General features: G+C 39.1%; 1 protein-coding gene across 2 annotated transcripts in view; it reads left to right on the top strand.

The window, feature by feature from the left end:
- CDK17 (cyclin dependent kinase 17) overlaps positions 1–14,443 on the top strand; it is a 159,347-nt gene that overhangs the window by 105,148 nt on the left and 39,756 nt on the right. For both annotated transcript variants that reach the window (XR_011169700.1, XM_069095194.1), the window contains exon 5: positions 5,996–6,121. Coding sequence is in view for 1 of the 2 variants with exons in the window: in XM_069095194.1 (XP_068951295.1) it covers positions 5,996–6,121 (126 nt within the window). In the remaining variant the exon portion in view is untranslated. The remainder of the gene's footprint in view (positions 1–5,995; positions 6,122–14,443) is intronic.

The raw sequence follows: 14,443 nt of genomic DNA, 5'->3' as shown, positions 1-14,443 counted from the left end.
GAGAGAGAGAGAGAGAGAGAGAGAGAGAGAGAGAGAGAGAGAGAGAGCTTGTTTTATGAAGATGTCACAGAAATCAGTAGGCTTAGTTTTTGGAGATGATGTCCATTTTTCATTGGCTTATGAATTACTCAAGTCAGAGTTAGGAAACAAATCACAAGTTTTCTACAATCATTTGAAAAACAGGATTTAGATACAGAAGACTTTTCTATAGCTAGTTTTATTTTCAGTGCTAAGATTACCATTATTAACAGCAAATTAATATGAAATTAGAGTTTCCATCAATGACAGTAAACTTTGTTTTTCACCTTTCTTATCAAATGACACTGTATATAATGCCCCTTTAATGATACTATTTTGGGAAAATCCTGGACTGCATTTTAAAAGCCCTAACAACACAATGTATCCTGAGAGAGATAGTGTGGTCTAGTAGATGAAGATTCAGAAAGATCTGGGTTCAGGTGTGGCCTCTGTCACGTGCTGGCTCTGTGACCCTGGGCAAGTTCACTGAGCCTGTCTTTAAGACAACAAGCTACAAAGCAGGTGCCAATGTACTTTGGGGGGAGAGGGAATTTTGTCGCTAGATATTCTTTACACCACTGAAATCTCAGTTCTGGTCCTCCATACTCCCTGCCCCCTCCTCCAAAATAAAAAAAAAAAAACTTGAAAAATCTTGAGCCATATTCAGCTTTTGTAGACTATGAGTTGTGTCACCCCTGAGCTAGCGTGAAGTAGAGCCTTGAAAGAACTACTGCTATATATGTAGTGAGCTAGTAAAAATGGATACACATTTTCTTAACTTGTCACTACTGTTTGATGTAGTACTCATTCATAACTGTTTATTCAAAGAGGGAAGAGATTGTCCCTCTTAATGTCGTATACACTAAATGGTTCTGTTAGGAGGCCCTTAGGGTTAGGCAGTTTTCTCCAGTCTTGCTAGATAAGGGGATGATGCTGTCACCAGGAGGCCTACATGGATAGTTCCCTTTCCCAATCTTCACTGTGGAGGAATTCAGATAAGGCCTACCCAGCAGGACATAAGACTAGGGAACCTTGCTAGGTTTAAGACTGCTTAACTGATAATGTTACTGCTAGGAATCACATACACGGTCATCTGGGAGTATGCTGGAGCAAACCTGAATGGCCGCTTGGTCGGTTTAAAAAGACATTCTTGTGCAGGTAATGGTTGGACTAGTTGGTTTCTGAGATTGCATGATCTTGTGATAATGACAAAAGAAGTTAACTGACAGTACAAATACCTGTCAAAGGTTTGGGTTTGTTGTGCTGTTTTGTCACTGAGAAGGAGGGGACAGAGAGCCCTTCCTGGGGCAGTCTGAGCTGGTTCTTGGCAGAGGAGGTGGTTTAGGTTGAGCAGAGAGATGGAGGAGAAAGAGATGGAAACAAAATGAGCAGGCTCCTTTGTGGTGGGAAGCCTTTTAAGTGTCATGTTTGCTTTTGCCCTTCTCCCTAGTCTTTTACTGGCAGGGATGCTTTCTCTGCTCTCTTTGGCATTTCCCCAAAGTCCTGCTTGGTTTCACGAGCAGGAGTGCGACTGTTTATCAGCATGTCCACAGACTAAAGATTCCCTCAGGAGACTTTCCAGTAAGGAAAGAATTTCTACTCCACCTGTTTTCTCTCCTGCCTAATTCCCAAACATGCTGAAGTCGAATAGTCTTTCCAAAGTTACTTGGTCTCTAATGACTCGTTATTGTACTTTAGCTGCCCTGAAAGCCACCAACTTCTTAGACACACACTGCTCAAATGGCTCTCCAGCCCCATCAGCCACATCAGCAGTAGGACTGGGAAGAGATGGACAGCATTCTCCTTGTGTCTTTTCATTTTCTTTTCTCACTTTGCTCAACAAAGGAAGTACAATAGGCTCTTTCTGGAATTCCTATTATTTTCTATTAACTAATGTTTATGAAGACTCAACTGCCTGACCAGCTTCCCTACCATTCTGAGTCCCTTCTCACTGGTATCTTTGCTTAGAGAATGAAAACTCATGAAGAAGGTAGGTTTGCTATAACAGTGCCATCATGTGTTCCTCCATAGCCTTCATTTAACATAATCACAGTTGTTGTCTGTCCCAGACTGCTTTTTTGTGAACCATTTTATTGTACAAAATGGTTTGGGAATGCAGTCTGGCATAGTGGATAGAGGGCTACCCTGTTGGCATGGTAGATGGGTGGGCAGCATGGTGAGTGGGTGGCATGGTGGACGGAGGGCCACCCTCGAAATCAGAAGGGACTTGATTTGAAGTTTCGCCACGTATTTCTTAGAAGTCTAACATCTGCTAACTTTATGTATAAACAGGTGATCGAACATCTCCAGACATTTGTCAGTTTGCTATCTCATCACTGCTAATGCTATCACCATTGTGGTTCTCATCAGTGGCAAGGGGGCTTCCATAACCAGTGTTCCCCATGCTGATGGAATCATTGACACAGGACCCCTTATTGCCTCTCCTATCCCTCCCCTCTTCCCCCAAGCTAATCTGCCAAAAGGAAACTATTCTCTCTTTGTAGAACAGTGTTCACCACCTTGGATGTATAGATTGTGTCAGTCTGCTTAGTGGCATTTACTTAGACCATTCAAACTGGACTTGGTCAGAGTCAGTAAACCTTTTATTATCTATGTCTTTTTTGCTCTATTGTTACTGAGTGATAGTATGATATAGGATTAATAGAGAAATCATCTCTGTGACTGGTTAAGCAGTCAGGGTGCCTCTGGATTGACAGCTGCTGGAGGTATGGCATTCCTGGAGAATGGCCTCAGCCATGGGAAGGACCCTGACAGAACCCTGTTAGGAGGCATGGGGCCTATTGTTCAGGTTCTTCCTCTCCCCTCTACCCCCCAATCTAAAATCTCCTTCCTCTATGCCTGGGATAGACCTAGGGAAACAAGATAACTGTCTTCTATTATTTGATGGGAATCAAACTTGTTCTGATCTAAGAGCAGAATTTAAAGAAATGACTCAAGGGTGCATTTAAGGGAAAACTTCTGAAGAGTGTCCAAAGTGGGAGGATGAGGGAGGAAGGGTGGGGCTATTCTGCCAGGAGTTCTGGTTGCCAGGGGGATAGTGAGCACAAAGGATACTCCTCTCTGCACTTGGATATGGCAGCAGCAGCAGCAGACTCAGAGAAGACCAGAAAAGGCTCCAGTCTCTAACGAGATTACCCTCTACTGACTGGGTTTTCCTACTCTCAAGCCATTTGATATGAATTAGACTTCAAGACCTAATTCACAGAACACATAAATTGATAAGAGTTTTTACTTCGATAAATATTCACCATTAAAAGTTACACCAAGAATCATCACATAAATCACTGGTTCTTATACTTTAGTCATTCTACAAACCTCCATCGGCCCCTGTAAAAGCTCTCTTTACGTATAGCCCATCTACTCCAAACCTAGAAAAAATATTCTTAATGTTCTCTAGAGTCTTATCATTGTAGCTCTAGGTTTTTCGTGTATTTCTTGGTGTTGGTATATGATTTTTGATTTAAGGGGCTTTTGTGATGATGTGTTTTTGATATTTGAAATGTGAAGAGGAGTCAGGATGACAGAAGGGTAAAGAGCTTAGCTAGAGCAGATGACAGTTTTCTCATTCACATCAGTGTGATACAGATACACAGTTTATGTGGATGACAGGAATCAGATACTGTATAGGACTATTTATTATATATGTTTGTTTTATCCCAACAGAGGAAATGTTGTTTCTGTGATCTGTTAGCTGAGATATAAAAATGGCTTTGTTATGTAGAATTCTTCTTTGTTTTCACTTAATAAACTTTTTTCTTGTTTGTATTTTAAGTAAAGCCTAGACTCAGTGAATCATAGCACCTGGTTTGGTGCTAGGTCTAGATCAACAGTAAATAGTCATTTATTTTATTTTTGAGTATCTGCTTTGTGCACTGCTTCCTGCTAGGTACCACAGTGGAGCATATAGAAGCATAAGAGACCAACCTTGCTTTCAAAAAGCTCATAGTTTAATTAGAGAAATAAAAGAAATACTCATAAAATGGTAACTAACAGTACAAGATATCATAATACCCCAGGGAGTCCTGTTTAGATAAATGCCAGGGGAACTGCTCAGAGAAGGGGGAGGGATTATTTTGCCCTGAAGTGATTAAGGAAGATTTCACAGGGGAGCGACTTGAATTGGGTTTTGGAGTTTGAGAGAATTTAGATGGGGAGAGCTCTTTGGACAAGAGAAGTAACAGGAGTTGGAATAATTGATCAAGCAGGAAAGAAACAAGCAATTGAAAATAAAATTGACCTTCTGGAAGGAGCTTGAGGGTTGAGATGTAGATTCAGGAATCACATACATGGGTTTGTGGGAATGATCACTGGAATAATGAGAGTGGCTAAGATCATTGATGGAGGAAATAGAAAGAACCATTGGATAGCACCAAAAATGTGGTTATCAGTCTTTGGACTCATTCCTGCATGGGACAAGAGACCCCCAATGGAGTATCCTCAGGGCAGAGGATGCCAGCTATGTTCTGTTGCTTGGTCACACCAGTGCCTTACACTGAGCTTATTGTCCCACTCTCTGACATGGACATCTAATTCCCATAAGTCCCTCCTGTGCCTTCCACTGGACCATAGTATTTTATATGAACTGTTGCAGTTATTGTGCTCCCTAGCAGCTAGTGGGCACCATGGTGCACTGAACCCTGGGCCTGGAGTCAGGGACTCCTGAGTTCAAATGTGGTCTAAAAACACTCACCAGCTGTAGGCTTCTGAGACTAAAGATTAAGTAGTCACTTAATCTGTTTGCCTCTGCTACTTTGACTGTAAGATGAGTGGAAGTTGGGAGGTAGAAGAGTAGTTTCTGGAACAAGCTAAGTTTCAGTAGGTGAGTATCAGAAGTAGGCTGGTAATTGTGAGATGAGGAAGGAAGACATAAATATAAGGGGCATCATGAAGGCCAAGTAATAGGGTCCTAGGATTGTGGACCTAGAACTGGATGGAGTAACCAAGGAGATTTCAGGTGGCAGGAGATAGGAAGGAGTCCAAAATGTCTTAAGAGCCTCACAAAAGGGTGTTTTGGAAAGGACTGTTGGTTGAGGGGGGAGAATGATGAATTTCACTTCAGACATAGTGAATTTCATGTGGTTGAGTCTTAAGTTTGTCCAGTAGGAAGGTGGAACTGAAGCTTAGATGGAAGGGGAGGGCTGTAGTGATTAACTGAGGTGACATTTGGAGTCATTAGGTATAGTCTTGAAGGAGTGTGCTGAGATAGAAGAGTCATAGGACTTCACTCCCTACACAAATAATAAATCACAAGGACCACATTTCCTCAAGACTTCTTCATGAAGGAAGACAGGGCTCAGTTGGATATGAGGCAGCACACATAGGATTTTGTCTCTTTTCCTCTTCTTTTTCTTCCCACCAGGAATAATACTTTATTCTTATACCTAAGACCTTAATAAATAATACCTCAGTAAAAATCCTCAGTGCCATCTGCCTGAAATGTTGCCTTAGCTTCCTAGCCAGCTTACTTACCTTCTGTCTTCATTCCTTCCAATCCAATTCAATAAGCATTTATTAAGTACCTTCTGTATGGGAGGCAGTGGGCAACAAGGTGTTGCAGTGGTTAGAGCACTGGCCTGGAGTCAGGAAGATTCATCTTCCTGAGTTCAAATCTGACCTCAGACACTTTCTACCTGGGTGATACTGGCCAGGCAGGAGGTGGAGGGAGTGGCTAACAGAATACTTTGACTGGCACAGAGTCCTTGAAAGGCACCAATAAAAAATGGAATGGTAGGTGGGGGTCATATTGAAGAGGGTTGGATTCTAATCCATCCTTCTTACTACTGCTTGATGAATTATGCCCCTCCTCAGCTCAGAAACCTTCAGTGGCAAATAGCTCTTGAGGTCTCACTATATTGTATAAAACCAAAATAAATGTCTAGCAGTTTATCACTAAGAAGTACTGGGAAAAAAAACAGCAGAATCTTTTTTAAATTAGTTTTCTTTTTTTCCCTTTCAGGATTTAAATAAGCGTTTGTCACTTCCTGCGGACATTAGAATACCTGACGGTTATTTAGAAAAGCTGCAGATAAATAGCCCTCCATTTGATCAACCAATGAGCCGGCGTTCTCGGAGAGCTTCCTTGGTGAGTTTTTGGGGGATCTCTTTCCCCAACAGCAATCAAATCAGCTTTGACTTCTAGGTATATAGATTTCAAATTGTAGCTGTATTTCAGCATTCTAGATCTGATGAGAGCTAGTATGGCCTGGTAGAGAGAGAGCTGGGTGTAGAGCCAGGAGACCTAAGACCAAGGCCTGCCCCCAGCACGTCATTGTTCTGTAACAGGGCAGGTCACAGAGCTTTTAAATTACTTGGATGTGGTAACTTCAGAAATTATACATTTTGCTATTAATGTTAAGTTTAAATTCTGTGGAATTTGAGAAGTTTTCTTTGAGTTTTAATTTAAAATAGTTTATTCATTATGCACTGTTAAAGGCCTATATTCATATTTAGTTTATGATTTTCCCCATTAACTTAGTAACAAAATTTGCACTTATGTATAGACTGTACTTCTCCCCCCCCCAATCTGATTTGCATAAAACCTGATTGCACCTTATAAAGGGCATGTTCAAATGTGTATGCATGTATATTTTTCCCCCCAGAGAGATCTCATTTTAGGAGTATGGCACTCCGTTCAGCCCAATATGAGTTTTGTTAGAAATTCTGTATGTCTAAGAGCTCTTCCTGAGAAATCATGGTTTTGAATTTGTATTGCATAGGTCTTGGCTTCTGTTCCTAGAGAAAGTTACCAGGGAAGGAATGAATCAAGTAGGTGTATAGAGTAGTTCCAAGCCTGCTTTCCATTTTCTGATTTTGATGAAAGTGGCACATTTAGAGACTTAGAGTAGGTAGGTTTTATCACTAAAGTAGTAATCAAAATTCCTTTTTATGTGAAATCCAAGCCAGATTCCAGAATAAACTGCATGTATCAAAAGCTTCACCAATGCAGTACAAAAAAAATGTAGAATATATATATATATATATTTTTTTTTTACCATAACACACAAATATTAGTTTGTTTCCTTCTTCTGACCTGTGCTTTGGGACCTAATAGAAGAGAATGGCTCCAGGTCTGGTAGGAGCATTAGACATTAGTGTTTAAGGGAGGGTGTGAATTCCCTCTGTAATCCAAATATGTTTTGATACCAAGGAAAGTCCATGGACTTAATAACCCTCTCTGTACTTCTCAAAGCTAAGTGGAATAGATATTTCTCTATGACCTGTTTTCTTTTTCTTTTTTTTAATGATTTCTTAAATTCTTAAATTACTGGACTTCATGAAATTATTCCGCAGTTATTTCAGACACTACAGCATTGACTAACATTTAAATGAAAGTTTGCCATGATTATGCTTTGTTTCCAGGGGAAGATAACTGTGGATTTTTCTTGTACCTGCTCTGTGGACTTTTCTGTCTCACTTACCCTATTTGCTCATGGTAACTTGTTTTGTTTTTTTTTTTTTAAGACTCTTTCTAGTGGATGAACCTACTCTACCTATGACATCTAATATTGCTAAACTTTTTAAAAGTTTCATTGTAAAATTAATAACTGTCATTAAAAGCAAGTAATCAAAAAGCATATGAAATACAGGTAGAAGATCTGGAGCTGAATGAGCCATTTCCAAATCATGCTGCCCGTGCTCTGGTCAACATCCTCCTTCCTCCTCTTTCTTCTCCCACCAGAACCGAGAACTCCAGGACACCCAGAGCCACCCTGGCTCTGAGGGGAGACTATGTACCTCTCGGGTCTGTAAGCAGACTTCCACTTGACTTCTCGGGCCACCTTTCCCTGCCCTTCTTTGAATTCCCCTTTAGGTCATTTCTCTTCCCCCATTTCCAACCCTGTTAGATGGTGGGTCCTAGAGAACATTACTGATCTTGGCTAGTGCAGGAAGTTTCCACATCAGTGAAATCACATGAGTAGATCAAAATATTTAATCATGTTATTATTTCATTTAGCCATTCTTCAAGTGTTGGACCTATAATTTGTTTGCCAATTTTAGTAGCAGTTTTTTGTTATTGCAAATGATGCCATTGTGAAAAATTTTGTGCTTGTTATACCCACTAGAATGACAGAAGCAGGAAAAAAATGATAGCAGTTCAGGTATAGAAGGAATCCTGGGAAAGCAGACGCTCTCATACATTGATGAGCATGTTGGAAAGTAGTGATTCCATTGCTAGTACTTTTATCACAAAAAAAAATCATGAAAAGAAAAAAACAACAAGATTTATTTGTACAGAACTGGTACTTTTTGGTTGTATTGGCAAATATCATTGTAAATTAAGTTTATTTTTTTCTGTACTTGTTGTAACCAACAACAGATGAAGGAATAGCCCTCTATATTCATTGCCTCCTTCATTCCTGTCAAAATAATTTTGGAGCATTTTATGTGTAAATCTCTTGTGTCTCTCTATAAATTAATATCCATATATTTGCTACATTTTTTATTTCTGTAAAAGATATTTCTCTTTATTCTTGATGCTAATATATAGAAGTACAGATTGTTTTTGTGGTTTTATCTCATATCATTCCCACTAGATTTTACTTAGTCTCTTACTCTTGAGCTTAGTAGTTTGTAATTACCCTCAGTATCTTAGAAATGCAGGGCAAAGAAAGATCCTAGAATTTATGTGGGTGTTAAGTGGAGGTCAGCCTGACATCTTTCTCCTTCAGTTCTGCCAGTGGAATCAAGGCAAACACTTTTTAATTGTGTACATATTATATCTTCCTGGTGGAATTAAACTTTTTTTTTTTAATAGGCAATCGGGGTTAAGTATCTAGCTCAAGGTTACACGGCCAGGTGTTTCTGGGTGGGTGCTAAGTGTCTGAGCCTGGATTTGATCCCCAGGTCATCCCGACACTGGGGCCGGTGCTCTTACTCACTGTGCTACCTGGCCACCCCTAAACTTCTTTTTTCAACAATAACAAAAAAATTAATTGTTTTCTGTGGGCAGGGGACTGTTTGAAACTATGAGGATGAAAAAAGGAAGGAAAAATAAATTCACACACAAGGAGCTTACATTCATTCCATTTTGGGCAGAGCTGCTCTGCTTTTTCATTTATAGCCTTTACATAGTAGATTCGTTTAAGCTCTTGCTGATCTAAATTGAGTTAGGTCATTGGCTAAGGTTGCAAACTGAGTTCATTTCGTAAGCCTTTCAGGATAAAGGAATAATGTTCCCAAATTTCCAGTATGTTCTGCTTAAACTGAAATGGCATCATTTCAGTAGAAAATTTCAGTAGAAAACATGAGCACAGCCGCCTAGCACTCATAACATCTGGATGGTCCAGTATGGGCCTCTCGTTTACTAGACTCTGCTGGCCACAGGCTGATGAAATTCTCCAAGACCACCTGCTAAGGCCCAGGTGGCTGGTGGTCTTTGGAGTTTTGTGTCATGATGCATCTTGAACTGTTTTTAATAACTAGCTTATTAGAGAGACTAACTAAAGAACAGAAAGTCTCCAAATGCCACATTATTGGGTTTCCTTTATGCTAAGTAGTTGTATACAAAGTTGCTCTAAAGATGATGCTTATTTTACTTTATAGTTGTTGGGTTGTTTTGTGGTCATAGTATTTAAAGTTTAGAAGGACTTTGTAAATCATAGGTTGAGAGATCAATGAATCAATAAACATTGGTTAAATACCTGCTATGAGGTGCTTAAGAGTCCAAATGTAAAAGGCTGAGGTAAAGAGAGAGAACATTATAGACATGAGGACAGCCTGCCTAGGCCCTGAGCTAAGAAGGGCAAGTACACACCTCCTAGGTTGTGTACTCAATGGCCAGAGTAATTGTGGTGTCCATTACAGAAACAAGAAAATGGCAGTGACAATTTGGCTGAGGAAGGAAGATGATGAGTTTTGTATTGGATATATTGAGTTTGAAATATCTGTGAGGGACCTCAGGGGGCAGAGCTGACCTCTCAGTATAAAAGATGAAGCATAAATCTATAAATTTGGGAGTTGTCAACTTAGAAGTGATAGTTGGATTCTTTTGAGAGCTTATAAGAAGCATTGCACAGAGAGAAGAGAGAGAGTCCTTCTGCCAGAACCTTGGTGTCAGCCATGGATGTGCATGGTAATCTTGACAGGAACAGTTGGTCAGGTAGGGAGGGGAGAACCAAGAGAGAGGTTGTTTTCAACAGAATGAAATGCTGCTGAGATGTCTAGAAGATTGAAGACCTGGGAAAAAGCTATTGGATTTAGCACAAAAGAATCATCAGTAACTTGGGAGAGCCATTTCAGTTGAGTGTTAGAGGGGGAAACCACACTGCAAGAAGCAGAAAGGAAGTAGAGCCAATGAGCATAGACCTTGAGTTTTCTGGAAATTCGACTATGAAAAGGAAAAGTGATATAGAATCAATAAACAAATATTTGCCCCATGTTTACTCAGTGTAAGACACTTTGTATCCCCCCCCTTTTTTTTTTTAGTTTCCTCTTGTGTGTTGTCTTCCCTCATAAGACTCTTTGACGGCAGGGGCTGCCTTTATATCCCCAACTCAGCACAGTGCCTGGAACATAGTAGGCACTTAATCAGTGTTGATACACTGACCAAAGTGAAACAGTCTCTGCTTCCAGAAGCTTCCATTCTTTGAGACATCACAGGAGGTGTTTTCAAGGAGAGAGATTTGCACTTGTTTCTGAGCAGCAAGCAAGGAGTCAGTGAATGAGGAGAGATTGGAAATTAGGGAGAGAGAAGGGGGAAAGCTAAAAAGACAAGCTTATAAAAAGGAGTGAGGGGAGTGACAAGCGGGTCTTAGCAAGAAGAAAGGCCAAGCTCCTCCTTTGAGAAGCAGAAGGGTGGAATGTGTGGAGAGGATTTGAGTGTGGAATTGGGAGGACATTCCCTAGTTGAAAATGTTCTTTACTGTTAAATACTCGAAAGGTTTAACAGTGTGGTACTGATAGAACTAAAATAGCAGGCGAAAAGGTCTAAAACTTCTTTCTTTGCGCCTAGTACCAGGGACAAATCCAAGATTGAAAGTTCTGAGTAATTTTAATAGGGTTTTAACTTAGCCTACTAAATGATAGATCAAAATATTAGTTTGATTTGCTCTAGCTTCATGCCAGATATAAATTAAAGAACTAAAATTCATCATTTGCAGCTTCTTTTTTGCTCTGTGATGAAATTAAGGAAAACAGTGCCCTCTAATGAATTTTCAGTGTATTGAAAATGGAACCTTAGATTGCTTCAGGCAAGGTCAGTTGTTTCCCCTTTCTTGCTTTAAAAATTGAATGTTGTAGTTTTGGGACCTAAAATGAAAAGTTTTGACTATGTTTTGGTGTGTGAGGACGCACATATTATAATCTCTGCACAGTTCTATGTTATGTTTTAGGACCTTGATGTCCAAGATTGTGTAAACTGAACCTTGGGCTAAAGAGTTGCAGTGTGTGGATGCAACTGTTAATATCTCTTATTGCTGCAGATTTCAGATATGACTTGAATTTTTCATAAAATGCTAGAAAATCAAGCTTCAAAAGACTAAGAATTGAATTGATTTAAAAAAAAATTAGTATTGCCTTTCTCCTTCAGTTTATTAGTAAGGATCAATTCATATTGACAGCTATAGTATTATATTGTGATTCCTACATTAGCTGAGTTGTTAACATATAAGGTGCAGGGCTCAATGGTTACAATTTGTATGGATGTGTTTTCTTGTTTTGAAAAGACAGCTTTTAAAAAATTGTACATCTCTTTGAAATTAGAGGACAGACTTGGTGAGACCTTAATGTTTTAGATCATCATTTACTTAACCATGGCGTGGAAGAAATACGTTGCAAGGATATGCAGCATTGATTTAGTTGAGTTATCTTCTCTGGCTCTCTGGCAGTGATGTTGGGACACTAGGCAGGTCTCAAGGAGACCTCCTGCCTTCTTGTGATCTGGCTTTTGAACTTAGGCTACCAAGAAGCTACAGGTGAATCTTAGTAATTTCAGTACCTTTTAAGGAAAAATTAATTTAACCCATGTGGCAAGTATTTTTTCTTTCCATCATGCTTTGCCTTTTAAAACATGATGTCATAGAAACTACATTTGACTCCATTACGTGGGATGATTAAGAAACGGGGTATTTTGTTAATCAGAGATCTTGATTAATAATCACACATACCTAATTATCCATTTTCAGAATGTCTTAATATGATAAAAAAAAATATAACAGTGCTCATAAATATATCTTATTTTTTTGAAGGGACTTCAGGGTCTTGTAGTTCATCAGTTATTTGGTACTGGTGTCTCCGTTAATAGACATTTATGGTGGATAGGCTAAGATAAATACTTGTTACTCTTGTCCTGAAATGGAAGTGAACATTTTTTTTTTCAAGTATTAAACCAAGGGCTGACTGTCACTATAGGCAGAGGGATCTTAAGTGAGAATGAAGCATTAGCCATAATTCCATCTCAATATCTAGTGGAACATTTGTGTAAATGTGAGGCATGAAAGTGTGACTATAAAGTAATGGAACATTGATCATCAAACTTTAGATTCGGAAAGGGCCTCGAAAGTAGTCTGGTTCAAACCTGAACCTGACCAAAAATGACCTCTAGAGCAGAGGGTCATCTTTCTGTCCCACTTGTACTTAGGCATCTCTACTTGTAGAGGAGAATGCCTGCCTACCCTCTGTCTTCAGGCAGATGGTACATGGGAGCTTTTCCTTATCTCAAGGCCAGGTTTGCCTTTTTGACACACATTATTTATCTGTAATTGTTCCTTGTTCCTTCCCTCTGGGCCAGCCAGAATGAGCCTATTCCTTATTCTTGGAATTCAGATACTTGAAGACAAAGATATCATGCCAAATCTTTTTCCGGGCTAAATAACCCCAATTTTTAAAAATAGATCCGTATATGACTTGAACAACTATAATATTATATTGTATGATCCTTGCTTATATGACTTGAACTTATAGTTGACCTTTCAGGGGGACTTCTGGACACCTAGAACTTCCTAAAATATTGCACCCAGTTATGTAACAGCTGTCATGACCCTGCTCTAGTTCTGGACACTGCCTCTCTTAATGCATGTGTTAGCTTTCCTGGCTGCCATAGCACATGCTTGTAGTCCTGCAAGTTAGTAATTGCAAAGTAGGTATTGCAAACTGCAGTCTCCATTTGTAGGGGGGTTCTTATAATTTTACAGTTAGTTTTTTTGAATCCAAGTATATTTCTCTCGCTTTCCCTCTTTGCTCTCTTTTACCCTTCCATATAGATAGACATATATAAATTGAGCTGGTAAACTTTCATCTTCCTTTATGTCAGTTCTTGCAAACTAATTGACAGAGAGTTATATTTTTTATTTTTTAAAAATGGGTTCAAAACCCCTCAGTTAACTCTTCATTTGGAAGATTCTTAAGTAGGTTGGAAAAATTATGTCTCCAGGTTTTTCAAGTGCATAGGTATGAAGTTTTTATAGAAAACTCATCATTATTTAGCAACAGAAGCTTAATTTTCAAATGTCTTGCTAGTAATCATGATGGCTTCATGATATCATTAGCCAATATTCAAGGCACACCATACCAAAAGGATGAGGTTCATTGTTACTATTTATAAATCCACATTTAAAATAGTGTTATTCATTTGTTTTGGGGAGGCCTGCAGTCAGATCTAATTAAATTGTTATCGTTTTTACTTGGTAACATGGTTGACCAAAAGTTCATGTTAGGAGAAGTGTCAGCACTGTCATTTTCCTTTTTTTTTGCTCAAATTCACCTTATTAACAGCTCCAATCCATGGTATCTTTGCAGGAGTCTTTTTAAGCAGTGTCTTTACTTTGTGAGGGTTAGTTCAGTTAAAACTAATTATCCGCAAATTAACTTGACACAAGTAAACATTAGTCATGATGTGCTGGAGGATGTCATCCTCCACTCCCAAGCATGGTACGATTCCAACTCTTCCTCAGGACGTGTCATGTACCAGAAGGGACACGTGGCCATCTGATTAATAAACCAAGTGAGGGCACCATTATCAATCTATTAAATTTTATTCATACAGCTTAGTTTCTATTTTAAGATAAAAATACATCAAAATAGAAAGTCTGATCTTTTTTTTCCCACAGCCCACTGGATCATCTTGCACACTTCACTTTGGAGAGAACTGCTATAGATTATGTTTTCAATACCTGTAGCCATTTTCCTTGTTACTTTTAAAAAAACAAGACTTAATTATATCTGGTTATTTTGTAATAGCAATATTCCTCCCATAATGCGTAAATATGCTACCACATTTATGACATGAGAGAACACCAAACTCAGGAATTGCTTAATGCTTAATTTTCCCACCTAGCCCACAGAATTGGGGAAGCTGTTAGCAGCTTCAGGCATTGCTTCAAGAAGGTCGTGGAAAGCCTCTACATATCTTGTTTTGGAAAACTCTCTCTGAACTAATTTTAAACTGCATAATCATGTTCATCTGTCT

The sequence above is a fragment of the Petaurus breviceps genome, unplaced genomic scaffold (genome assembly GCF_028583685.1).
Source record: "Petaurus breviceps papuanus isolate PSGF00001 unplaced genomic scaffold, PetGlider_PUasm1.0 225, whole genome shotgun sequence".
In the NCBI taxonomy this organism is placed as follows: Eukaryota; Metazoa; Chordata; class Mammalia; order Diprotodontia; family Petauridae; genus Petaurus; species Petaurus breviceps.
The sequence above is the reverse complement of the archived record's forward strand: the minus strand, read 5'-3'. Positions and strand labels throughout refer to the sequence as shown.